At 43.7% G+C, this 27,388-nt stretch overlaps 1 protein-coding gene across 1 annotated transcript in view; it reads left to right on the top strand.

Annotated features, from left to right (window-relative positions):
* Positions 1-27,388, top strand: part of FBXL5 (F-box and leucine rich repeat protein 5) — a 77,236-nt gene that overhangs the window by 38,894 nt on the left and 10,954 nt on the right. Inside the window, exons 3-9 of the mRNA XM_038745531.1 lie at positions 323-418; positions 5,959-6,145; positions 9,393-9,575; positions 11,367-11,492; positions 15,277-15,425; positions 15,648-15,730; positions 15,994-16,716. Coding sequence (XP_038601459.1) covers positions 323-418; positions 5,959-6,145; positions 9,393-9,575; positions 11,367-11,492; positions 15,277-15,425; positions 15,648-15,730; positions 15,994-16,716 — 1,547 coding nt within the window. The remainder of the gene's footprint in view (positions 1-322; positions 419-5,958; positions 6,146-9,392; positions 9,576-11,366; positions 11,493-15,276; positions 15,426-15,647; positions 15,731-15,993; positions 16,717-27,388) is intronic.

The following is a 27,388-nucleotide window of genomic DNA, read 5'->3' as shown; positions in this document are numbered from 1 at the left end:
ATCTAGCCTACATTGTTGCCAACGTGTACTTCCCAGGCGCTTAGTAAGTGCTCAATAAATACAATTGAATGAATGAATGAATGAATGCATTGCAATTCTCGACAGAGAAAAGGGGGACGTTAAGGTGATCTAGTTCTTCCCATTGTGAAATATGCTGGACACCGCTTTTCCATGTTTTATAAATGGTGGAAAGAGTTCTTGTGCAATTTAAAAAGCTGTTTTTGAGGGCTGGATGAAAACCCAGTCAAACCGTATCAAAGTGTCTGGATTTGAATAGCCTAGGTTTGATGTTTAAACACTGTTATTCATCTTTTATCCCCAGAATGAATATGAGCAGTTAAATTATGAGAAGCAACTGAAAGAGAGGTTGGAAGCTTTCACCAGGGATTTCCTTCCTCACATGAAAGAGGAAGAAGAGGTGAGTAGAATTTCATTTTTTTCCTCTCTTGAATTTCCCATATATTTTTCTCCTGTGTACTTGAGTCCTCACCCCGTAAGCACTTAGATACTAATCCCCTCCACAGCACTTATGTACAAATCTTTATATTTAGTTGTGTTATTGTAACGTCTGTCTCCCCACTAGGTTGTGGCTCCTTGGTATCAGGGATCATGGCTACTTTGTTGTACTTTTCCAAATGCTTAGTGTAGTACTCTGCACAGAGTAAATGCTCAATAAATATTATTGATTGACAGTGATGGTGACAATTGTGGATCGATATGTGCTAATGATTCTAGCATCAGTCTTGGAAAGGAGCACTTCCTCACCCTCGGTGGGTGCTGAAAAATGGGGTCTAGGTAGCCTCTGTGACCCTACTTTGCATATGGGTCTGTGGAGAAAGGGCCACTTTTTTACCAGGAGCAAGAGAGACATAGTAAGCGCTCAATAAATATGATTGAAGCATAGCTCTTCATCTCAGATAGCTGCTGTTTTTTCAGCCAAGAATAGCGATGGATTAAAGTACTGCTTGGATTTGAGAGCTGCTCTGTCAATTCCCTCCCTGAGTTTCAAAACCAATGCCCTATTTCATAGTAAGGGGCTCTGAAGTTTAAAGAGACCCCAGTTCAAGCCGGAATATCTCTGGCCCTGCAGGCGTTTCCTGTTCAGCATTTCTTCCTGCATGTAACAAAAGGTTATAGTACTACTACCATGGTTTGGTTTTTAAAGAAATAAGGATTAGTTTTTGACCATTGACTTTCGGCTGCCTTACCTGGCCCACTGGGACCACTTTTACTCTTTCCCCAACGCCCTACAACCTCCTTGCTATGAAGGATTTTTACTAGGCCTCTTGGGGAATTTGCTGTTTTCCATTCAATCAGACAATCAGTGATACTCTTTGAAGATCTACTGAGTGCGAAACCCTGTACTAAATACTTGGAAAGTACAACAGAAGCAGGATACACGTTTCCTTCCATCAAGGAGCCTACAGTGTAATGGGAGACAGACAAAAATTATGAACTGTTAAGGGTTGGCAGTTGGATTGACACAACTAAGGCAGTGGAGTAGGTGAACTTTTAGGAGAGCTTTGAAGTTGGGGAGAGCCGTGATCTGGCAGATTTGAGGTGGGAGTGGGAGCTTAAGGTAAGTGAAGAGTGTGGGAGTAGAGAAAAGCTGGTGAAGAGAGTCAGTATACTGTAGGGCAGCGGTTGCTGACAGAGAATCAGTGAGGCCTAGTGGGTAGAGCACTGACCTGGGAATCAGAAGAAACTGGGGTCTAATCCAGACTCTGCCACTTGTCTACTGTGTGATCTTTGGTAAACCACTTAACTTCTCTGTGCCTCAACTCAGCTGTCAAGTGGGGATTCCCATGGGAGTCCCATGAGAAGCAGCCATGGCTCAGTGGAAAGAGCCCAGGCTTTGGAGTCAGAGCTCATGGGTTCAAACCCCAGCTCCGCCAGTTGTCAGCTGTGTGACTTTGGGCAAGTCACCTCTCTGGGCCTCAGTGACCTCATCTGTAAAATGGGGATGAAGACTGTGAGCCCCCCGTGGGACAACCTGATCACCTTGTAATAATAATAATAATAATAATAATAATGATGGCATTTGTTAAGTGCTTACTATGTGCAGAGCACTGTTCTAAGCGCTGGGGGGGATTGCTTAGAACAGTGCTTTGCACATAGTAAGTGCTTAATAAATGCCATTATTATTCAGACTATGAGCCCCATTTCAGACATGGAATGGCCAACCTGATTAGCTGGCATCTACCCCCGTGCTTAGTACATGCCTGGCACATAGTAAGTGCTTAACAAATACCATAAAAAAAGAAAATAAAAGAAAAAAGGCACAGTGATGTTTCCCCTGGGAGGCAAAGGGTGTCAAGGCCTGCTCCTGCAACAGCAAAGGAACACATTTTTTGTGGTTGATAATGATAGTCGTCATCATAATAATAATAATAACAATATTTGTGGTATTTATTAAGTGCTTCCTTCATGTCAAGCACTTTACTATGCGCCGGGGTAGATAGGAGATAATCAGGTCCCCCATAAGGCTCACAGTCTAAGGAGGAGGGAGCAGAGGTATTGAATCCCAGTTTTGCAGATGTGGAAACTGAGGCACAGAAAAGTTAAGTGACTTGCCCAAGGTCACACAGCAGACAGGTGGCAAAGCTCTGGAATCAGGATCCCTCCTTCCTTGTCTTTGGAGATCATGGGAGTGGAGATGGGCAAGGTGGCTTAAAGCTACAGATCCTTCTGGGACTCATTCAGAGGCTTAAATATGCACTTTGGAAGCAGTGTACGGTTCCCTGACTGGATCTCAGAAATCTGGGCATTTTTAGAGTCATATTGATCCCATTTTCTCTGATGAGAGTCCCATGGGAAGTATTGTGGGGAGCAAGGTCCCCTCTGACCAGATGGACCCCTTGATACAAAGATTAGACCCCTGGGCAGCTACCTCTGATGCCCCAGTGGCAATTACATCTCTGCCCTCCTGAGAAACTTCTTGTAGACCGGGACTGTGTTTTCTAACTCTTTGGTACTCTCCAAAGCACTTAGCACGCTGCTCTGCACACAGTAGCCATTCAGTAAATATTATCATTGAAATGAGAAGTGGTTTCTTGCTCCTTCCCCAGGAGGGATTCCATTTGAACATTTTCTAGTCTTGGTTTAAATGAGATTAACTTATCATCTAAACTTGGGCTTCATAATGCCCATTTTAGGCCTTAAACACTATTACCCAAAGAATCAATTAAGTTGGAAATGTTGCTGTGGACTCTCAAGTGAATTTTTCAAAGACATGTATCTGGGGCAGTTGGCTGATCCCTTCGCCCAGCCCCAAATAACGATTTGTAGTAAAAATGACACACCAAATGAAAAGCCTTTATTGTAGAATCCTAGGACTGGGAAGCTGTTGAGTCATATTTACACCTTTCCATAGAAGTGCTATTACCCTGTTTGTAAAAGCGGTCAGTAGCAAGTGAGCTCCTTCTCTGAGCAGAGCATTCATTTATTCAGTAGTATTTATTGAGCACCTACTGTGTGCAGAGCACTAGACCAAGAGCACCCACTGTACTAGGAGCTAGGGAAAGGACAGTAGAGTACTTTCTGCCTTGAAGATCTCCATCCTCAAGGAGTTTACAGTTTAGCCAGGGAAACTGACACTAAAGTGAATCTCAGGGAGAAGCAGCAGATTTTAAAGAAGCCTTTCACCATCTCCCTTGGGACCCATTACTTTCTGGATATTTTTCCTTATGCCCAATCCCTAAGGCTGAAGGGAATCCTCTAGACCACAAACTCACTGTGGGCAGGGAACATGTCGACCAAATCTATTATATTGTTGCATTGTACTCTCCCGAGCACTTAGTACAGAGCTCTGCATGTATAGTTAAGTGCTCAGTAAATACAATCAATTGATTGGAAGAGGTCAAATCATTTTCATTGCCATTTATTCGTCCTCTAAAAATCCTAAAATTCTGGAGGCAAAATTTTCCGTGAATCCGTTGTGAACAATGAGAGCAATTAAAGCATGCAGTTCAGAAATGAAGACTGTTACGTGGGAGGGATGTGGAATCTGCAGGATTCTGGGGTACTTCATCAGTCGTATTTATTGAGCGCTTACTATGTGCAGAGCACTGTACTAAGCGCTTGACCTGATCTGATCTGAGGGATGATACTTGATCTGAGGGATGGCTCAGCCTCCCCATTGTTCCAGCAGTTGGGAAGGCAGCCTGCTGCTTTTCTACACTGTAAGCTCATCCTCTAGACTGTAAGCTCCTTGTAAGCAGGGAATGTGTCTGTTATCTTGTGTTCTTCCAAGAGCCTAGTACAGTGCCCTGCACACAGTAAGCACTCAGTAAATATAATTGATTGATCCCATATAGCAGGCAGGGGGCAAGGAGGTGGAAATCCCTTTTATACTGAGAAGCAGCGTGGCTCAGTGGAAAGAGCCCGGGCTTGGGAGTCAGAGGTCATGGGTTCAAATCGTGGCTCTGCCAACTGTCAGCTGTGTGACCTTGGGCAAGTCACTCCACTTCTCTGTGCCTCAGTTACCTCATCTGCAAAATGGGGATTAAGACTTTGAGCTCTATGTGGGACAACCTGATCACCTTGTAATACTACTAATAATAATGATGACATTTATTAAGCGCTTACTATGTGCAAAACACTGTTCTAAGCGCTGGGGAGGTTACAAGGTGATCAGGTTGTCCCACGGGGGGCTCACAGTCTTCATCCCCATTTTGCAGATGAGGTAACTGAGGCCCAGAGAAGTTAGGTGACTTGCCCAAAGTCACACAGCTGACAGTTGGCGGAGCTTGTATCCTTCCCAGAGCTTAGAACAGTTCTTTGCACAAAGTAAGCGCTTAACAAATGCCATCATTATCTTCTAGACTGTGAGCCCGTTGTTGGGTAGGGACCGTCTCTATATGCTGCTGACTTATACTTCCCAAGCGCTTAGTACAGTGCTGTGCACACAGTAAGCACTCAATAAGTACGATTGAATGAGTACTGTAAGTTCCTTGGTGGGTAGGGAATGTGTCTACCAACTTTGTTATTTGGAATAATCCCAACCGCCTCACACGTTGCTCTGTACACACTTGTCTGCTGTGTGTATACCTGTATATATGTATATATATAGCTGTATATATGTTTATATGTTTGTACATATTTATTACTCTATTTATTTATTTATTTATTTTGCTTGTACATATCTATTCTATTTATTTTATTTTGTTAGTATGTTTGGTTTTGTTCTCTGTCTCCCCGTTTTAGACTGTGAGCCCACTGTTGGGTAGGGACTGTCTCTATATGTTGCCAACTTGTACTTCCCAAGCGCTTAGTACAGTGCTCTGCACACAGTAAGCGCTCAATAAATGCAATTGATTGATTGTCTGCTGTGTGACCTTGGGCAAGTCACTTGGCTTCCTCAGTTCCCTCATCAGTAAAATGGAGGTGAAGACTCTGAGCCCCATGTGGGACATGGACTGTGTCCAATCTGATGAGCTTGTACCTACCCCAGAGCTCGGTACGGTGCCTGACCCACAGTAAGCGTTTTACAAATACCAAATCCACACGCAAAAAAAGTGCCCAATAAATAGCACTTTTTGATTGAAGCTGTTGAGACATACAGTGGTCTCCCCCAGCCTCTCTACTTGGTGATTGTACTGCAGTTGCAGGCTCTTGGACTTCCATTGATTTTCTAAGATGTTGGAAGCTTTCTTGTTGCCAACTTGTACTTCCCAAGCGCTTAGTACAGTGCTCTGCACACGGTAAGCGCTCAATAAATACGATTGATTGATTGATTGATTGTTGATGCCTGAGCATTGCTTTTAAAGAGGATTTGATTCATTCCGTGATTATAATTATCACATTTTGCCCAGTTTAACGGACTTAAAAAAAGTCCATTATGCCAGTACGGTGTTAATTTGGAAAAAATATTTTCAATAATGTAAATACAAGTGGATAAATGTGGCCGCTGTCTGAATTAGCTTTCCTTTTGTATATCTGTTTGTTCTTACGATTTAGGTTTTTCAGCCAATGTTGATGGAATATTTTACCTACGAAGAGCTCAAGGATATTAAAAAGAAAGTGATTGCGCAGCACTGCTCTCACAAGGACACTGCGGAACTCCTCCGAGGCCTTAGCCTCTGGAATCAGGCTGAAGAGCGGCAGAAGGTTTTTAAATATTCTGTCGATGAAAAGTCAGATAAAGGTGAAGCGTTGATTGTTCGAAGAGAATAATTGTTATCGCCTGTTCTGGTTAACACGGATAGCATGCCAAGATTTGGGGGGGAGAAGTTTATTTTTAAGAGACTTGTATTTCATAGCAGAAAGCTGGAGCGGTGTTTTTTGAAAGTATATACGTTTCAACTTAAAATTCCAATTCCATTATCCGTGCTGTGTTATATCCCAATTTCTTGCCTTTCACAGCTTATTTTCTAGGCTGAGGAGAAAATGATCTCCTAAGCACTCACTCTGTCACTACCTCTTTTTCTGTGTCCCCAGTAATGTAGGGTTTTTTTTACCCCTTATTTCCTGCGACGTGTTCCCCTCCCTTTGTACATCGTGATTTTTTTTAACATCCATCTTCCCTTCCTCCTTTTCGCACTTCCCCTTTACCTTAAATTAAGAAACTTCATGAAAATGGGGCCCTGCTCTTGCCCTTCTTCATCAACATCATCATCGTCTCCTCTTTTTACCTACGGTTCTACTGGGGGGTAATTGCCACATAAAAAAAGTTTCCTCTGGCTGTCTGAAATGCCGCCCTTTCCAAAGCTGGGATGGTTCTCATCGGTCCCAAGCCCCCAGAGACCACTTGGGATGGCTCTTGGACTGGCCGGACTCAACCTAGGTTTCCTCAGTCCGGAAACGCTGTAACGTCGGCCTTGATATTATGCCGTGGCCAGTCCGAGGCCTCGCTAGGCTGGAGGGACAAGCCAGGGCCATTTCCTGGCCTTGGTGGATATTGGATTTTTCATGTACATTTCTCCCAGTGTAGCTGACGCGCACCCTTAAACAGTATCTTGAAACAGCTTAGAATTCTGAATTGGATTCATGTTTTTAAGTGTAAAGAAAAGTTTGCCCTTCACTCAAAGAGGTCGCTTAATTCAGGCATGCAGTCGTAAGCTCAGTCTCTGTATTCACTACCTTTCACCCTCATCACCACCAGAACTGCATTCGTTTAGTGCCGCTTGCGGTGCGTTGTTCTAGCCTCTTGAGGAGACCGACACGGTCTTTGCTGCCCGTCAGTAGCTTAGACTGTTTATGAATCGATTGATCAGTGAATCAATGGTATTTATTGGGCGCTTGCTATATGCAGAGCACTGTACTAAACCCTTGGGAGTGTACAACACAGCGGAGTCGGTAGACATGTTCCCTGGCCTACAGTGAGTCAAAGTTTTTACTGAACTGCTGAGCAGAATAGCATTTCGCAGACTTTTATTTCCAACCAACCTTCTGGCTTTGAATGCATATTTGTGCTGGTATTAGTAGTCATTTTTCAGTTTTCATGTCTAGCGCTGCCATTTTAAATAACTTTTATCATTTATTAATTGTCACAGAAAAGCCATCACCTCTCCTTCTGTGAAAGGTCCTTTGCTCCTTTAAGGCAAAAGGTAGCTATTTAAACCTTGCTCATTCTGTTGTACCGCCTGAAGAATTTAAGGAGTTTACACGTTGGAACCACGGTGCCGTCGGAAGTTAGCCCATAATTAAGCCCATAAAACTTCTGTTCCCTGTGGAATTCCATAATGGCGTCTCAAACCAAGTCGTGACCTGTTGTATTGTGTTTGATGGCAATCATAATAAGGAGTTTAAAAGCATCAGACATGTTGGATTTAATCTTCCCACTCCGTCAAAGCAAAAAATGTATGCATTATGCTAATGGTGGTGTGTTTTTTTAGAAAAATCACTTAAACGGATATTAGTGGGGCACTTCTCATTTTGGACCACTCTCTGAAGAGAAGTCTAATGGGAGAATTCTCAAATTGAGCAGCATACGTTTGGAAATTTTACATTCCTTTTGGGAAACTGCCATGTCTGAAATCTCATTCGTTCTGTGGAAGTATTCAAAAGAGGCTAAGAAATACATAAGCGGTGGCCTCTTTCCTGGATGGGCAGGAGAATTCTTGGACAGGAATTTTTCATAGGAAATTCCCTCATCGTCCCACAGCTGCACTGCACAGGCTCACATGCACTACAGGACTAACTTTGGAACCGCTTACTACAGTGGTCCCACATCAGCCCTCTCCTCACATATGGCCTTAGGAGCCCTTATGTCAGCACACCTATCTGATTTATAAAGGTATTTGGGAGCTTTTCCCGACCCCAGATCTGCCTGTTGACTGCTCCTGTAGAATCAGTCATTCAATCGGTGGTATTTATTGAGCGCTTACCGGGTTCGGAGCACCTTACTAAACAGGGTTGGTAGACACGTTCCCTGCCCATAAGGAGCTTCCAGTGTAGACGGGGATCTTCCAATCTAGAAGTTTCTCTGGAAAATGGTCAGAGAAGTCGTCAGAAAGGCTGGCACGGTGGTTGTGGAGCCCCACTGCTGGCAGCCCCGGGCAGCAGCTGACACTAGCATGTTTGGGGGCAAGTCATGAAGCGTGTACGAAAACTGCATCCTAAAAACCCATCTCAGCCTCGTACTGTTTGCTTCTTACTGGCTCTACTGAGACAAATTTTACTGCCAAATCCTCCTGTCAGCCGGTTAATGCAGCAGATTTCCTTTAGGGCCGTTAATAAACAGGGATTTAGTAAGCTTGAGAATTTCTCCATACAGCAACTTGACTGTCGGTAATGAGCAGAAAACCTCAGTGGAACTTCTGAAGCAAGTGACCCTATTTGGTCTTTTATACATTTGAAAAAGTAGCCGAACTATAAGCCCAAGCGTTCCACTTTTGGTCCAGAAGTTCAAATACATAACACTGGGTTTCTTGCTTCCAGGAAAAGGGGTTAAAGAGAAGGTTGGTGAAACAGAGCACTGATGGGGCCTAATGCATGGATGGAAGGAGGAGTTGGAGCTTTCTTTGTGTGACTCACTTAAAATATTTTGGAGACTTAATAATCTGGCAGACCTCACCTGTATTGTCTTTTACAATGTTGCCTACCTTTAAGGCCGTACAGCCTGTCTAGTTCCTCGTTCAGTCGGTGCTGGGTATGCCTCAGAGGATTAATTTTTCCTGCGAGGCCTTCGCTGAAGGAAGTCGGATCAATGGGCTCGTTAACGCAAACCCCATTGATGAAGAGTGACTCGGGCTAGAATAGTTTAACCCTATGGGTGTTTAACAAGTTAAACCTCTCCATGCTACCTCTAATGCATTTTGTCTCATTTCCACACCTTGCAGGTGGGAGGGAGCTGACTTCAGACACTGTTGTTGATGTGGAGAACTATGTATCGTACTCGGGCTGGCGTTCTTACAACTCGTATATCATTCAAGGTGTATTTTATATTTCAGAAACTGAAGTGATAGAGCACACCACCAGTATCACTCATCTTCCTCCTGAAGTAATGCTGGCGATTTTCAGTTACCTTAATCCTCAGGAGCTTGGTCACTGCAGTCAAGTAAGCACTAAATGGTCTCAGCTGACTAAAACTGGATCCCTCTGGAAACATCTCTACCCTGTTCACTGGGCCCGAGGTAGGTGTCTTCTAAACCATTAGTTTCCTGCTGCTCTTTTGGAGAGGAGAATATCCAGAGTTAATGAAGATGAGCAAGAGGACCCGTGAAAATTGATCCGAAGTCAGTTTCAAATATTAGCAGAGGTGTTTCTTGGAAAATTAAAAAAAAAAAGGTGCCCTAAAAGGTAGAATTTAAAATTTAGGTGAATCTGAGTTCGTTTTATAATGTATTACTGAAATTCAGGATTCTCAGAGAATGTTATCATTACTGAGAGGAAGGGCGTGTTGAAGGGAACTTTGTAATTTAGACATTATGTTACGTAGGGATTTTTCTCTTCGGAATGCCGAATGTGTTATTGCTGCGTGTCGTTTTGAGGTAACTTCATCTCCCCTGGTCTTTATTCGTATAATTGTCGATGGGATAATTCACCGTAGTGTCAGTGGATTACAGTTTTCAATAATTCATTTAAAAATAAATTAAGCATTATTCTTTAGGTTGGATTTTTATGTAACCGTAGAGGCGCGTGAATGCTTTTATAACTTTTTAATTTCTCTTAAGTGTTTTCACATAATAGTTGATGTGTTTGTAATGTTTGGGGTTTCATGGTCACAGCATTTTAAATCAGGGATCATTGTTCTCATCATTACTACTCCGTTAGTGCTCTCTAGAGATGCACTTCCCTTTGTGAATCCTTACGGAAAATAAAGAAAACCAGTGGGGTAGTCTTTAACACAGTAGAAAAACCAGTTGGCACCTAGTGCAGATTTAGAATCCCTTTGAATTTTTATTCTGAACTATTAAAACCTGTGATTCCGCACGGATGAAGCCCTTTTTCTTGAAAATTACAGCTGTCTTCTTAATTTTGGGGGGGAGGGGGCATGGCTGTGGGTGGCATGTGATAATGAGATTCTGAGTGATTGATAGGGTCAACAAAGGTGAATGGTGTGGACAGTTTTTGTCCTAATATATCTGTTCAGCTCACTTCATGGAGTCCTACAGCCCTACTTGCTCCCAGGCACATTTTCACAATGGATCTCTGCGTCAAGTCTGTACTCTTTAAGATAACGTGTCCTTGATTGGACATGAACTGATCAAAGATTGATGTGGTACATGCTTGATTTTTAACAGAACTCTTGCTCTCTAATACCCTTCCTTTCCTTTACCTTCCTCAGTGGAAATTCTGACTTAAATAGCTCTTTCAAATGACCTTCCACGTCAACTGATCATGTTGAAGATTATGTTAAAGCAGTTGAGGAAATTTAATTGCTCAACAGCATTTCCTTAATACAGTTGTTCGATTGGTGTCCTGAGATCACACATTTATTTATGCATAAAAAACCTATTGTTACGCTTTTCTGGCTCGTTAGCTTTATCTTTTATCCTCCTCTTTAATTTCTCTTCCTACCCACTTGTGTTTTCCCGATCAGTTCTCTGCAGACCAGAAACTACCGCCTCGTGTTCCAACTTCAGCATTTTGGGGTTACAGTGAAAACCAGTTTTCACCTTTAGGGGTGAGAGGTTAGGCCAATTTCCTTCACTTCTCAAATCACATTTTATCGATACGGTGGTATCCATTAGGAATACAGATATTGTTGTTCCACTCAAAGGAGAGTGAAAAAGTGTAAAGCAAGGTTTTCTGAAGACAAAATGCATGCAGATTTCCCGGATTCATAAATTTATCCAAACGTGACAAATTTTTCAAGGAACACTCCCGTGAAAATTGTGTATAATGGTTTGGATTACAATCCAAGAGGTTAAACTGACTGATAGAGCCACTTACTGCTTCTTTTATTCTTCTTTGCTGAGAAGGCGACTGGTATAGTGGCCCTCCTACTGAACTGGATACAGAACCTGATGAGGATTGGGTGAAAAATAGGAAAGATGAAAGTCGTGCTTTTCAGGAGTGGGATGAAGATGCGGATATAGATGAATCTGGTAATTCAAATAATGTCTTTTAAGTACAAACTCTTCGATCATTTGTCGTTTACTGTAGTTACTAATAGTTCTTAAATGATTGCTAAAGTTACCATCGTTTTCTCTTTATCGTTGGTTTTATGTTTTTAAATATTTTCTACAACCCTGCAGATAGGAGAAAAACTATTTTTTAAATTTAGTCTTAATATCTAATTTTCCATTTGAATAAAATTTAAACATCAATCAAAATTTTGGACAAAGTGGTATTTTTATAATGGGGTTTAGATAGGGAGATTTTCCAGACTAAGTCCCACTTTTGCTTATCGCCCACTCCCTTCTGCGTTGCCCTGACTCGTTCCCTTTGCTCTTTCCCCCTCCCACCCCCAAAGCCCTTACATATCTGTAATGTTATTTATTTGTATCGATATCTGTCTCTCCCACTCTAGACTTTGAGCTTGTTGTGGGCAGGGACTGTCACTATTTATTGTTGTATTGTGCTTTGCCAAGCACTTAGTACTGTGCTCTGCAAACGGTAAGCACTCAATAAATACGATTGAATGAATGCATCGGCTGGGTTGTAGTGGTAGAGGAGTGAGGATAGTAAGGAGGGAGAAAACCTGTCGAGAGCCTTAAAGCTGTTGTGGAGAGGTTTCTGTTTCACAGGGAGATGGGTGGATGGGCAACAGTCGGAGGTTTATAAGGAGCAGGGAGATGGCTGCAAAACGGTTGCTTAGAAAGATGATCCGTGCAGCAGAGCAAACTATGGATTGGAGAGAGTGGAATCAGAGGTAGTGGCCTGGAGCCCGATACAATAATCAGATGTGACAGTACTTGGATTGGCATAGTAGCAGTTTGAATAGAGCAGAAGGAGCAAATTCTGGAGGTCTTGTGAAGGTAGAACCACAGGCTTTAAAGACTGTCTGAATAAGCAGGGTGGAGGAGAGAGATGAGTCAAGGATAATGCCAAAGTTATGGGCTTGTGAGGTGGAGAATGGCGGTGGCGTCAATAGCGATTGGAAAGTCGGGGGGAGGAGAGCGTGGCATGGACCATGTTTTCCATGTTTACTAACTCTATTGTATCCTCCCATTGATTGATAGGTGAGGATTTGAGTCTTGAACTTGTTAAGTTTGATGTGACAGTGGATCATCCATGTAGAGATGTGCATAGGCAGGAGAGAATGCAAAATTGTAGTAAAGGAGAAAGGTCAGGACAGAAGAGGTCAATAATTGAAGCTGTGGTAGCGAATGAGTTCTCCAAGGGAATGAGTGCAGATGGAGAATGGGATGGAGGGGGGATTCAGAACTGAGCCTTGAGGTACCCCCATAGCTAGGGGCTGGGAGCCGGTGGTAGAGCTGGAAAAGACGGAGAAGGAGGAGCCAAGGAGATAAGAGGAGAACTAGGCAAGGGTAGTGTCAGTGAAACCAACATTAGATAATGTTCCCAGGAACAAGAGGGTGGTCCACGGTTTTGAAGGCAGCTGAGAGATCTGGGAGGATTCAGGTGGAGTAGAGACCACTGGACTCTGCAGATCAATCAATCAGTTATATTTATTGAGTGCGTACAGCATGCGGCGTACTGTACTGAGCGCTTGGGAGAGTACAGAATAGCAGAGTTGGTAGACAAGTTCCCTGCTCACAACCAGCTTACAGTCTAGAACATACATGGAAATATGGATATGCAGATCTTTGGAGACTGCTTTCTTATTCCAAAGTGAGTGGTAGGCTTTTTTGATGTTGCATCATTTTGAACATCAGGTATAAAGTCCCCCAACTTTTTCCCCCTCAAGTGTATTTCTTTTCCCACATTTGAAAGAATGCTACTTGGAATTTAGCTCCATTGCCTTTTCTGGAGGATTCTTTCTACTTTAATCAGATAACATTTCTAGAGGTAGGGATGAAGCGGATGGTGCTAGAGTTGAGCAAACTGAAGAAACATTGAGATGAGGAAACTAAAGCGCAAGAAAAATTTCAGTGATTTGTCAGAGGTCACAAGCTGGTCAGAGTCGGAGTCAGTTCCTGAAATCTACACCAGTGGGTTCCTCCCCCAATATGATGATCATCATCACTCAGTGTTTAGCAGGAAGCCAATATTTTTTTACTTGCATCTGTTAGTTTTTGATCAGAAAAATGTCCTGAATGAGACCCACTTATTTTCAAGTAGTAGGGCAACTAAAATTAATTGATTTGCATTTTGAAAGATATATATAGTTTATTGCTGGAAGAGAAGAATAGACTTGAGAAGATAATTTAGGGTTTTTTTATGGCATTTATTAGGCGCTTACTATGTGCAAATCACTGTTCTAAGCACTGGGGAGGTTACAAGGCGATCAGGTTGTCCCACAGGGGGCTCACAGTCTTAATCCCCATTTTATCAATGAGGTAACTGAGGCACAGAGAAGGTAAGTGACTTGCCCAAAGTCACCCAGCTGACAATTGGCAGAGCCGGGATTTGAACCCATGACCTCTAACTCCAAAGCCCGGGCTCTTTCCACTGAGCCATGCTGCTGTTTTCTGGTGTCTCCATTTCTGGTCCCTATTTCTTGTCTCGGTTTAACGTAAAAGTGAAGGAAGGAATTTGTGTGTTTTATCCTAGTGAAGCAGCTTGGCCTGCTCACAAATCTCCAGTGGTTGCCTCTCTACCTCTGTATCAAACAAAAACTCCTCACTAGTGACTTCAAAGCACTCCATCATCTTGCCCCCTCCTACCTCACCTTGCTTCTCTCCTACAACCCAGCCCGCATACTTCGCTCCTCTGGTGCTAACCTTCTCACCATGCCTCCATCTCATCTGTCTTGCCGCCGACCCCTGGCCCACCTCCTGCCTCTGGCCTAGAACTCCCCCCCCTCCTCAAATCTGCCAGAAAATTACTCTCCCCCTCTTCAAAGCTTTATTGAAGGCACATCTCCTCCAAGAGGCCTTCCCAGACCAAGCCCCACTTTTCCTCATCTCCCACTCCCTTCTGCGTCCCCCTAACTTGCTCCCTTTGCTCTCTCCCCCTGCCACCCCACAACAGTTAGGAATACATCTGTAATTTTATTTATTTGGATTGATGCCTGTCTCCCTTCGTCTAGACTGTGAGCTCGCTGCGGGCAGGGAATGTCACAATTTATTGTATTGTACTTTCCCAAGTGCCTACTACTTGGGAAAGTACAATACACAGTATTGCACACGGTAAGCGCTTAATAAATGTGATTGAATGGGTGAAAATGAGTGGACTAAACAAGGACAGGACTAGAAGTCAGAGGATCTGGGTTCTAGTCTCAGTTTTGCCACTTGCCTGCTATATGACCTTGGGCAAGTCACTTAATTTCTGTGTGCCTCAGAGTTAATAGCTAGAATAGATAAAGTAAGCAAGTGAGCGGTCATGCAAACTGTAAATTAGATGATTGGGTGGCATGACTAAGAATGTGGGATTAATCAGTTGGGGGTTTTGTTGGGAAAACACGTCCAATTGGTGCCTCCAGTATATGTGGGAAGAAATCGGGTGTAATGACCACCGGGATAGTTAAGGATGTTGTCCCTGCCCACTGGAGGAGTATAACAAATGTCACAGTCATTTTTGATATTAATGCCTCTCCCCCTCTAGACTGTGAGCCCACTGAGGGTAGGGAGCATACAACTCTGTTGTATTGTACTCTCCTAAGCGCTTACTAGTACAGGCGCTGGTCATATAGTCAGTGCTCATTTACAGTTGATGATGCTGATGCTGATGATGATTATTATGGGACTAGCAGTCATAATGCTCTTGTAGAAGGGGAGACTTTGATATATGGCAAGTCTTTAGACTTTTGAATTCATTTTTCAGAAGAGTCTGTGGAAGAATCAATGGCCATTAACATTGCCCAGACGGAAAAACGTTTACTCCATGGATTGATTCATAACATTCTACCACATGTCGGCACTTCTGTCAGAACTGTAGTGTTAGCGTATAGCTCTGCAGTTTCCAGCAAAATGGTATGTATCCATCAGCAGTAATTTCAGAATGATGATGAATAACCCCGGTTAACTATGACACACCCCACATGCAGGAATATGTGAACATAAGGTTCTGTAAACTGTGAAGAGACTTAAATCATTTATTTGTAAATATGAATGTTGGTATATCTGACTCAGAAGACTAAGAGCCAATATATTTTCAAGTGGAGTTTTCAGAGTTTCTCATTTTCTCCCATCCAGGTTAGGCAGATCTTAGAGCTTTGTCCAAATCTGGAGCATCTGGATCTTACCCAAACAGCTATTTCAGACTCCGCCTTTGATAGGTGAGTTATTTTTCAGCCTTAAAACCGTAATGGTATATAATAATTTGTTCCTTTGCCTGAAGATCTAGTTCTGATTGTAGCATGATTTCAATTTTTTCTCCTATTAAAGCAGTCATATAATTTGCCTTGGTGATCTTTTGTTTTGGGCCTTCCCTATTTGATTTAAAGATTTAAGATTTCAGATTAAGAATTAAATGCTTGGGTAAAATCCTTCTGGGGACAGAAGTGAGCAAACTCTTATTAACTGTTATTATTGATTATAGTTGGTCTTGGCTGGGATGCTGCCAGAATCTTCGTCATCTGGATCTATCAGGATGTGAGAAGATAACGGACGCGGCTTTAGAGAAGATTTCCCGAGCTCTGGGCGTCCTGCCATCCCACAAAAAAGGAGTTCTGAAAATTTGCAGAAGCAAAGGTGCAGCACCTACGTGGAAAAATAAAGACATCGCCATTCAGCCCTCCAAGAAATATACATGCTTGCACGACCTGACTAACGAGAGCCTTGTCAGAGGTGCAGATAACGAACATCATTGGAGTAAACCTGTTACTTCCGAAAATCTGAATTCGGCTTACGTGTGGATGTTAGATGACGAAGATCTGGCCGACATTGAAGACACGGTGGAATGGAGACACAGAAGTGTTGAAGGTCTTTGTGTAATGGAAACAGCATCCGGTCTCTGTTCTTCGTCTGGTTGCTACAGTAAGGACATCATTGGGTTAAGGACTAGTGTCTGTTGGCAGCAGCATTGTGCTTCTCCTGCCTTAATGTATTGTGGTCACTCGTTTTGTTCTACGGGGACAGCACTAAGAACTATCCGCGCACTCCCCGAGCCCTCTGGACTGGGTAAAATAGCACCAAGGACTAGACAGTCTGAGGGAAAAGACTCAATACACTCTGGGAGTGAAAACTCTGATCAAGAGACTGGACGTGTACTTCTGTTCCTCAGTCTATCTGGATGTTATCAGATCACCGACCACGGCCTCAGGTAAGGCAGCAGTCATAGGATCCTGGAATGGTAGCCGAGCGGAGTCAAGCAATCAGTCATATTTCGTGAGAGCTTACTTTGTGCAGAGCACTGTAATAATAATAATAATAATAATGGTGGTATTTGTTAAAGGCTTACTATGTGCCAAACACTGTTCGAAGCGCTCTGGAGAATACAATACAAGAAAATTTGCGGACACGTTTGCTGCCCGTAGCGATTGTACAGTCTAGAGGGGAAGACAGACATTCATTTGAATAAGTAATTTGTAATATATCATTTAAAGATATGTACATAAGTGCCGTGGGGTTGAGGGTTGGGTGCATAGCAGATGTCCAAAGGCCACAGATTGAAGTGCGTGAATGCAGAAGGAGGAGCGAGCCGTGGTAAAGAGGGCTTAATCAGGGAAGGCCTCTTGGAGGAGATGGAACTTTAGTAATGTTTCAAATGTCTGGCATATATGGAGGGGAAGGTAGTTCCGGGCTAGGGGGAGGGTGTGGGAAAGGGGTTGGCAGCGAGATTCCCCGGGCCTGGAATGCCCTCCCTCTGCCCATCTGCCAAGCTAGCTCTCTTCCTCCCTTCAAGGCCCTACTAAGAGCTCACCTCCTCCAGGAGGCCTTCCCAGTCTGAGCCCCTTCCTTCCTCTCCCCCTCGTCCCCCTCTCCATCTCCGCCATCTTACCTCCTTCCCTTCCCCACAGCACTTGCGTATATGTATATATGTGTGTACATATTTATTTTGTACATATCTATTCTATTTATTTTATTTTGTTAGTATGTTTGGTTTTGTTCTCTGTCTCCCCCTTTTAGACTGTGAGCCCACTGTTGGGTAGGGACTGCCTCTATATGTTGCCAACTTGTACTTCCCAAGCACTTAGTACAGTGCCCTACACACAGTAAGCGCTCAATAAATACGATTGATAGAGGCACAGAGGGATGTGATTCAAAAGTCCACTCCGGGCAGAGGCATTGAAATCGTTCAGTTCTGTTACCTCGGTGGCTTCCCTAAAGCCTTCAGCAGTGCGCATCGTGGGCGAGTACTGGGTTGAGTCATCCTTGCAGCCCGCCTGACCTTAATGCGGGCCTGAAGGACCTCGGAGGCGTTTCGCTTCCTGCCCCGAGGCCCCCGTTGGGCCTGTGGATTTCGCCACGGCTCCGAGGGGTGCCCCAGCCAGCCTAAACTTCGATTTGGAAAGACTCGTGTCTTCCTGGTGCGTCCGTCAGAGATCTCCCAGACAGCGGAGTTCGGTATTTCTGGTCATGGGGGAGATGACAAGCATAAGGGTGGGGGCTCTGTGCGGAGTTCGGTATTTCTGGTCATGGGGGAGATGACAAGCATAAGGCGGGAGGCTCTGTGCACAGTGAGGAGAGCAAACCTTCAGGCTCAGAAAAGTCGGTTGAGAGGTTCGGCAAGAGCCTCTCTTATCTGAGCCCCAACTTAGCCCAGCTGGGCAGAATGCTTCAGGTTAGGCTAGGGCCACCATTATTTGAGTCAGAGGACCTGGGTTCTAATTCCATCTCTGCCACTTGCTTGCCGTGCAACCCAGGCCAAGTCATCTAAGTCATCTAGTATATATATACACATATCTACCTGTATATATGTATATTTGTTTGTACATATTTTTTTTACTCTATCTATTTAATTTACTTGTACATATCTATTCTATTAATTTTATTTTGTTAGGATGTTTGGTTTTGTTCTCTGTCTCCCCCTTTTAGACTGGGAGCCCACTGTTGGGTAGGGACTGTCTCTATATGTTGCCAATTTGTACTTCCCAAGCGCTTAGTACAGTGCCCTGCACATAGTAAGCGCTCAATAAATACGATTGATGATGATGATGATGATCTAATCTAACTACTCCTTTCATTCATTCAATCATATTTATTGAGCGCTTACTGTGTGCAGGACACTGTACTGAGCGCTGGGGAAGTCCAAGTTGGCAACATATAGAGACGGACCCTACCCAACAACGGGCTCGCAGTCTAGAAGAACTCTATACCTGAGTTCCCTCATCTGCACAATGGGAATTCAGTACCCGTTCTCTCTCCTACTTAGACTTCGAGCCCCATGTGGGATTTAATTATCTTGAATCTGCCCCAGCACTTAGTACAGTGTTTGACAAATAGAAAGCCCTTGATGAATACTATTATTTTTATTAGAATCATACCCTCACGCTCACAGCTTCCGACGAAACAACCCTTCTAGGACTCATTTGTGGAGCAGGCACTGGAACTTTCCGTTCTTAAATCCTCTTCGGGGAGCTCTGGTGTTCCTTTTACTAAAGAACTATTAAATAAAAATGGAAACTGGTGAATTATGTTCATCTGCACTGAAGGATGGGTTGATTTCAAAACCTTCACCTCATTTATATGAAATCTCTCTTGGTGGATTTGTTGTTATTCACGGAAATTACCAAAGTTGTCATCTCCTTTATTATTTCAATACAAGTAAGAGATGTGATTTTCCAAGCAGCATTCGCTAATATGGGTGGGAACAAAGGCAAGGCCATAAATGTAAATCAAAAACAAAGTTAAGGATCTTAAAATATTTAGGCATTCACAAATACCAAGTATACACAGGATTGGCAGTCCTGCTTTAGGCATGTTTTCATTTTCATTTGTGATTATGGTGGCCGCCTTAATTTCCATAGTTTTTCAGTGTCATGTTGCTTTTTTTATTCAAGGTCAAGAGTCTTGTGAATAGTATCATGATCCATCTGTCTGTTTCATCCTCCCTGAAGTCTGTTTTATTTGTAGTTCAAGGAGTATGAAGAAGGTACCCTGTAAAGGAACCAGGTTATAACTTCCTGGGTTTCATGAGCATTTGTTCGTTTATTTGTAATTATAAAGTTTCCATAACATGTACTTCCCATTTTTCAAGGAAATGCTCCAGTAAGAATAATCTGCCAAGCTTTTTAAGTGAACTTCAAAATAATTGGGATTTCTAATTTAGCAGAACATCTGGACATCATTAAAAATATGGAATTTAAACATTTTTAAGGTTTCAGCTCAGAAGGGAGTCAGAGGTCGTGGGTTCTAATCCCAGCTCCGCCTTGTGTTAGCTGTTGTAACTTTTCTGTGCCTCAATTACCTCATCTTTAAAATGGGGATTAAGATTGTGAGCCCCATGTGGGACAACCTTTCATTCATTCATTCATTCATTCAATCATATTTACTGAGCACTTACTGTGTGCAGAGCACTGTACTAAGCGCTTGGGAAGTACAAGTTGGCAACATATAGAGATGGTCCCCACCCAACAGTGGGCTCACAGTCTAGAAGGGGGAGACAGAGAACAAAACAAAACATATTAACAAAATAAAATAAATAGAATAAATATGTACAAATAAAATAGAGTAATAAATACGTACAAACATATATACGCATATACAGGTGCTGTGGGGAGGGGAAGGAGGTAAGGCGGATGGGGATGAGGAGGGGGAGAGGAAGAAGAGGGCTCAGTCTGGGAAGGCCTCCTGGAGGAGGTGGGCTCTCAGTAGGGCTTTGAAGGGAGGAAGAGAGCTAGCTTGGCGGATGAGCGGAGGGAGGGCATTCCAGGCCTGGGGGATGACGTGGGCCGGGGGTCGACGGCGGGATAGGCGAGAACGAGGCATGGTGAGGAGATTAGCGGCAGAGGAGCGGAGGGTGCGGGCTGGGCTGGAGAAGGAGAGAAGGGAGGTGAGGTAGGAGGGGGCGAGGGGATGGACAGCCTTGAAGCCCAGGGTGAGGAGTTTATCCCTGATGCGTAGGTTGATTGGTAGCCACTGGAGATTTTTGAGGAAGGGAGTAATACGCCCAGAGCGTTTCTGCACAAAGACGATCCGGGCAGTGGCGTGAGGTATGGATTGAAGTGGGGAGAGACAGGAGGATGGGAGATCGGAGAGGAGGCTGATGCAGTAATCCAGACGGGATAGAACAAGCAGAGCAGAGCTTGAACGAGCAGGTTAGCGGTTTGGATGGAGAGGAAAGGGCGGATCTTGGCAAAGTTGTGGAGCTGAGACTGGCAGGTTTTGGTGATGGCTTGGATGTGAGGGGTGAACGAGAGAGCAGAGTCGAGGGTGACACCAAGGTTGCAGCCTTGGTTGCAAGGTTGCCTTCAACAGTGATGGGAAAGTCAGGGAGAGGGCAGGGTTTGGGAGGGAAGACAAGGAGTTCGGTCTTGGACATGTTGAGTTTTAGGTGTCGGGCAGACGTCCAGATGGAGATGTCCTGAAGGCAGGAGGAGATGCGAGCCTGGATGGAGGGAGAGAGAGCAGGGGCAGAGATGTAGATTCGGGTGTCATCAGCGTAGAGATGATAGTTGAGGCTGTGGGAGCGAATGAGGTCACCGAGGGAGTGAGTGTAGATCGAGAACAGAAGGGGACCAAGAACTGAACCTTGAGGAACCCCTACAGTAAGGGGATGGGAGGGGGAGGAGGAGCCTGCAAAAGAGACTGAGAATGAACGGCCGGAGAGATAAGAGGAGAACCAGGAGAGGACGGAGTCTGTGAAGCCAAGGTTGGATAGTGTGTTGAGGAGAAGGGGGTGGTCGACAGTGTTGAAGGCAGCTGAGAGGTCGAGGAGGATTAGGATAGAGTAGGAGCCGTTGGATTAACTTGATGACCTTGTTTCTACCCCAGTGCTTAGAACAGTGCTTGGCACATAATAAGCGCTTAACAAATACCAACATCATTATTATTATTATTAGTAGTAGTAGTAGTAGTAGTATTAGTAGTATTATTATTATAGAATTGGAAACGATTTTTCCTGATACGTCAGGTACACTGGGGCCCCTGAGGCAGATGAAATTTGGAAACCTCTCCCCAGAAGGACACATTTTCAGGAAGCTACTATTGAATGGGAAAGGGGTTGCAATTGGTCAGTGTTGTCAATAGTAGTCATGTTTCTTTGAGGTATAAAATGGAGTAGGTAGGCCTGCAGTTTCAACCAACTCAAAACAGAATGGGATGGTGTTTTACAGAATGGAGGATTGGACTCTTCCCACCTTCAAAGCCTTATTAAAATCACATTTTGTCCAAGAGGCCTTCCCCAACTAAGTCCTCATTTCTTCTACTCTCTCTCCTTCTGCTTTGCCTATGCACTTGATTCTTCACCTTTAAGCCCTTGATATTCACCCCACCCTCAAACCCACAGCACTTAGTGTTCGTGTCTGTAATAATTCATTTGTATGTCTGCCTCCGTGTCTACTGTAAACTCCTTATGGGCAGGGAACATGTCTTTCAACTCTCTTGTATCATACTCTTTCAAGAACATAATACAGTGCTCTACACACAGTAAGCGCTTATTAAATACAATGGTATTTTGGATAAGGAGTGTTAAGAACCTTCTTCTCACCAGGCCATGTTTTCAAGCTTCAGGAGTGGATGCAGTGGCAGTAAGCAGTGGCAAGTTCCTCCATGGCTTAAAAGTAACTTTCAGATTAAGTACTTGAGAGACACATTTCTGCCAAGCAAGTGACCTGTTTACAAATGTGACCCGATTTTAAGTGTTTCCATTTTACAGAGGTGTGGCTACCATAAGGAAGTTTGATGATAGTTTACTTGTAGGATAGGGAGTGGAATTCTGATTTTATCTACTAGACCAAGGGCCCGAGACTTTTCTCTTGGGCCTTCACTGATAGGGAGTCTTTCCATTTCTCTCCGTTTTGGTGTCACCAACTATAAAACAGAGCTACAGTTTCCCAGCGTTTTGCGATCTACCAAGCAAATACCATGTGAGGATCTCTTAAACCTTGGGACCCAATCACCTTTTATGTCAGGTGTTTCTCATTATGGCTTTGTATATTATATCACTAATACATGAAGTCATCTGAGTGGTTATTGGAGTATAAGAAATGAGTGGTTATAGGAGTGTAAGAAATGATATGTTCCAGCCTTATATTTATCTTCCATCCTGTCTGTGTTATGTTAACATGAACTGCGTGGTTTGTCCTTGACATTTAGGATTGCTCCGTCAACCATCTATAGCTTTAGCTTTCTTTTCTCCTCATTTACCCTCTAGTTAGATCGCTTTTCCTTTAATCCAAACCTGTCTTGAGTCTGTAATTTTCTGCCTGCACAACTTTCTGTCATTAAGATTTCTGTACAATTCCTTCACGCGGGGTGATTAAGCATTTCCTTTCATTTATTTTTCAGCTGACACTGTCAATATATTATGGGTATTGCCTTGTCCTGGAAATGTCAGATTTGGTGAACAACAGTTTGGTGTTTTCCTTTTGCTTCATAATTCTCTTGGGCCTACAATCGCGGCCCCATCAGTTTTCTCCTTTCCCAGTGGAAGAATCCTAGCCCATTTTAATCTGTGCTCAAAAGGATGTTTCTCCATTTCCCTGGTCATCTTCAGTTGCCTCCCTCTGGTTCGTCTAGTTCTACTTTGTCCTTTCTAAAGAGCGGTGACCAGAACCGCAGGCAGTATTCCAGGTGTGAGTGTGTCATTGGTTTACATTTTGGGGAAAATTTGGCCTTTTATTGACTCTTCTTCCTGACCATGCTTATTCAGTTGGCCCTTTTGGCTTTTGCTGTTCGCTGGTCCAGTGGTTTAAAAGAACAGTCAATATTGACTCAAGCATCTCCTTCTTTAAATCATGACAGATCGCTCCAAGTCCGTCTTCATGTAACTGAAATTTGAATTTTGTTTTCCAAAGTGCGTTCCTTGCACTTCCACACAGTGGAAACTCAGTTGTCATTTTGCAGCCCCTTCCCTCGACTTTGTGAAATCACCCTGGAGTAAGTCCCCATCTTGATTCCTCTTCACTCAGCAGAAAGAGACTTTTACTAGGATCACCTGTAGGACCCTTTCTCTAGGTAGGGGTGTTGCTGGCAGGCTGGCAGGTCAGCAGTCCAACATAGCTGTGTTGTACAGCATAGCCCTTAGTACAGCGCTCTGCACACAGTAAGCGCTCAATAAATACGATTGATGGTGATGATAGCTGTGCCAATGCTGAGAACTCTTGCTCAGTGTTCTGCTCCGAGTTCTCCTCTGAATTCCCTGAGAATGCTTGAGTGCCAGCTACCTGGTCCCGGTGATTTGTTTACATCGGCGTGCTTTAGCTTGGTATGAATCATCCCCAGTAGTCACCACAGTCTTATCCACTTCCTCCAAACGTTTTACTTCACAAGACAATAATTTGTTTGGACAACTCTCTCCAGTGTCAGCTTCAGTGAACTGGAACTAAACAATCATTGAGCATCTCAATCTTCTCCCTTTCCTTTTTTAGTTCATCCTTTACCCCACGGTTGTCAGGTGCTTTCTCCCCCTCCCCACCTCCCATTCTGAAGCAGGTATATAAATAGAGTAATAAATATGTACAAACATACATACAGGTGCTGTGGGGAAGGGAAGGAGGTAAGATGCGGGGGATGGAGAGGGGGGCGAGGGGGAGAGGAAGGAAGGGGTCCGTCTTTATTGACCTTGGCATCCCTTATAAATGCCTCTTCAAACTACATTTTGGCCCATCTGATTTCCTGCTTGCAGCATTTCTTCTGTTCCCTGAACTCTCCTCTTCTTACTTGGATGATACTTCATTTTTGGAAACACGACCTTTTGTCTTTGATGAGCGAGTTAGTCAAGAAGGGTCTCTTTTGGGCCTCTAAGATATTTTATGAATTCTCCAGGCCTCTGGGCAGTCATTTGTACAGTCAGCTACTCCTTTCAGTTCCTTCTCTCTATTGTCAATGTTTTTTCGTAGTTCTAGTTCCCCCCACCTCTGAAATAAAATATTCCTCCTTGGCTTCTGCCCCCGCAAGAATGTAATGCGATTCGATCAAGGTGTAATCTCTATTGCAAAGTGCAAGTCCCAGCAACACTCTCCCTTCCTAGTGTACTCAAGCCCCACAAAGCAGTCCAATCAATCAGTGGCATTTATTGAGCACTTACTGGGTGCAGAGCACTGTACTGAGCTCTCAGGAGAGTCATTCAGTCATTCATTCAATCGTATTTATTGAGCGCTTACTGTATGCAGAGCACTGTACTAAGCGCTTGGGAAGTACAAGTTGGCAACAGAGACAGTCCCTACCCAACAGCGGGCTCACAGTCTACAAGGGGGAGACAGAGAACAAAACAAAACCTATTAACAAATAAAATAAATAGAATAAATATGTACAAATAAAATAGAGTAATAAATATTAAGAGCTTACTATGAGCTAAGCACTACGGTGGATACAAGCAAATCAGGTTGGACACAGGCTGTCATTCATTCAATGTTCCCTGCCGGCAAGTTCACCACCTGCTTAATAATAATAAAAATAATGACATTTATTAAGCGCTTACTATGTGCAAAGCACTGTTCTAAAGCAGTGGGGAGTTGACGAGGCGATCAGTTTGTCCCACATGGGGCTCACAGTCTTAATCCCCATTTTACAGATGAGGTAACTAAGGCACAGAGAAGTTGTGACTTGCCCAAAGTCACACAGCTGACAAATGGCGGAGCCGGGATTTGAACCGACAGCCTCTGACTCCAAAGCCCGGGCTGTTTCCACTGAGCCACGGATGCTTCTCATCCCTTCCTCTGTATTCCCTCTTCCAGTTTCTCATTTCTATTCTATTTATTTTATTTTGTTAGTATGTTTGGTTTTGTTCTCTGTCTCCCCCTTATAGACTGTGAGCCCACTGTTGGGTAGGGACTGTCTCTACATTTTGCCAACTTGTACTTCCCAAGCGCTTAGTACAGTGCTCTGCACACAGTAAGCGCTCAATAAATACGATTGATTGATTGATTATCTTTTTGTCATCCTTCTCAGCGAAGAAGCAGCGCAGTGCGGAGTCAATAGACACTTTGGGATCTGAGGATTCCCTCCGTCCCCCGGCCAAATTTCTCATTTTCTCCTGTGGGTTTTCTTTTCTACTACACTCTGGCAGCCATCACCACTTGGTGACATCAAGTGGTTATATAGTTCCCGCTTAGCCAAAGCAGCTCCATTTTGGTTATTGTTTTTGAAGCGCTTACTATGTGTTAAGCCCTCTTCTGAGTATTGGGTTAGGTACAAGTTGATAGTCAATCAGTGGTATTTATGGAGTGCTTACTGTGTGCAGAGCGCTATACCAAGCACTTGGAAGAGTGCAGTACGACAGAGTTAGCAGACACCTTCCCTGACTAGACAAGCCATTTGTATAAATTAATTACGAGCATGTGTACGGGCAAGTGTCTCACTTTAAGACTGTGAGCCCACCTTTTAGACTGTGAGCCCACTGTTGGGCAGGGACTGTCTCTATATGTTGCCAATTTGTACTTTCCAAGTGCTTAGTACAGTGCTCTGCACACAGTAAGCGCTCAATAAATACGATTGATGATGATGTGTGTGTGTGTATATATATATATGGATATGTATGTGCTGTGGGGCTGAGGGTAGCGTGTATATCAAAGGGTACAGATCTAAATGCACAGGTGGTGAGAACGATACGTCCCTTCAAAGCCCTACTGAGAGCTCACCTCCTCCAGGAGGCCTTCCCAGACTGAGCCCCTTCCTTCCTCTCCCCTTCTTCCCCCTCCCCATCCCCCCCCGCCTTACCTCCTTCCCCTCCCCACAGCACTTGTATATACGTATATATGTTTGTACGTATTTATTATTCTATTTGTACATATTTATTCTCTTTATTTTATTTTGTTAATATGTTTTGTTTTGTTCTCTGTCTCCCCCTTCTAGACTGTGAGCCCACTGTTGGGTAGGGACCGTCCCTATACGTTGCCAACTTGGACTTCCCAGGCGCTTAGTACAGTGCTCTGCACACAGTAAGCGCTCAATAAATACGATTGAATGAATGAATGAATGAACGATGCGCCCCTTCAAAGCCCTACTGAGAGCTCACCTCCTCCAGAAGGCCTTCCCAGACTGAGCCCCTTCCTTCCTCTCCCCTTCTTCCCCCTCCCCACCCCCCCGCCTTACCTCCTTCCCCTCCCCGCAGCACCTGTATATACATATATATGTTTGTATGTATTTATTACTCTATTTTATTTGTACATATTTATTTTATTTTGTTAATTTGTTTTGTTCTGTGTCTCCCCCTTCTAGACTGTGAGCCTGCTGTTGGGTAGGGACCGTCTCTATATGTTGCCAACATGAACTTCCCAAGGGCCTAGTACAGTGCTCTGCGCACAGTAAGCGCTCAATAAATACGATTGAATGAATGAGTCCATGTCCTAATCAAAATGTAACTCCTTACCATTGACTTTTTTAGACTGTGAGCCCACTGTTGGGTAGGGACCGTCTCTATATGTTGCCAACTTGAACTTCCCAAGCGCTTAGTACAGTGCTCTGCACACAGTAAGCGCTCAATAAATACGATTGATTGATTTAAAGCCCTCAATCACCTTGTACCTACCTATCTTCCCTCGCTGATTTCCTCTGAATGAATGAATGAACGTCTCATCGGATAGTGGTACTTGAGAGCTTCCTATGTGTAGAGTGCCGTCCGGGTATTTAATACTTGCGCTGTGCTGAGCATTGAAATAAAGCACTGTAGTAGATACAAATACGTAGCTCTGACATAGTCCCTGCCCCCCAAAGCTTTTTTATTTTCATTTTTATCTTATAATATGGTATTTGCTAAATGCTTATTATGTGCCAAGCATCACATTAAGCCTTAGGGTACAGGTTAATCAGGTTGGTCACAGTTTCTGTCCCACATTGGGGCTCACAGTCAAAGTAGAGGGAGTGGGATTTAATCCCCCATTTTACAGATG

The sequence above is a fragment of the Tachyglossus aculeatus genome, chromosome 4 (genome assembly GCF_015852505.1).
Source record: "Tachyglossus aculeatus isolate mTacAcu1 chromosome 4, mTacAcu1.pri, whole genome shotgun sequence".
Classification (NCBI taxonomy): domain Eukaryota; kingdom Metazoa; phylum Chordata; class Mammalia; order Monotremata; family Tachyglossidae; genus Tachyglossus; species Tachyglossus aculeatus.
Note: the sequence above shows the minus strand (reverse complement) of the source record. Positions and strands in the feature narration are given on the sequence as shown.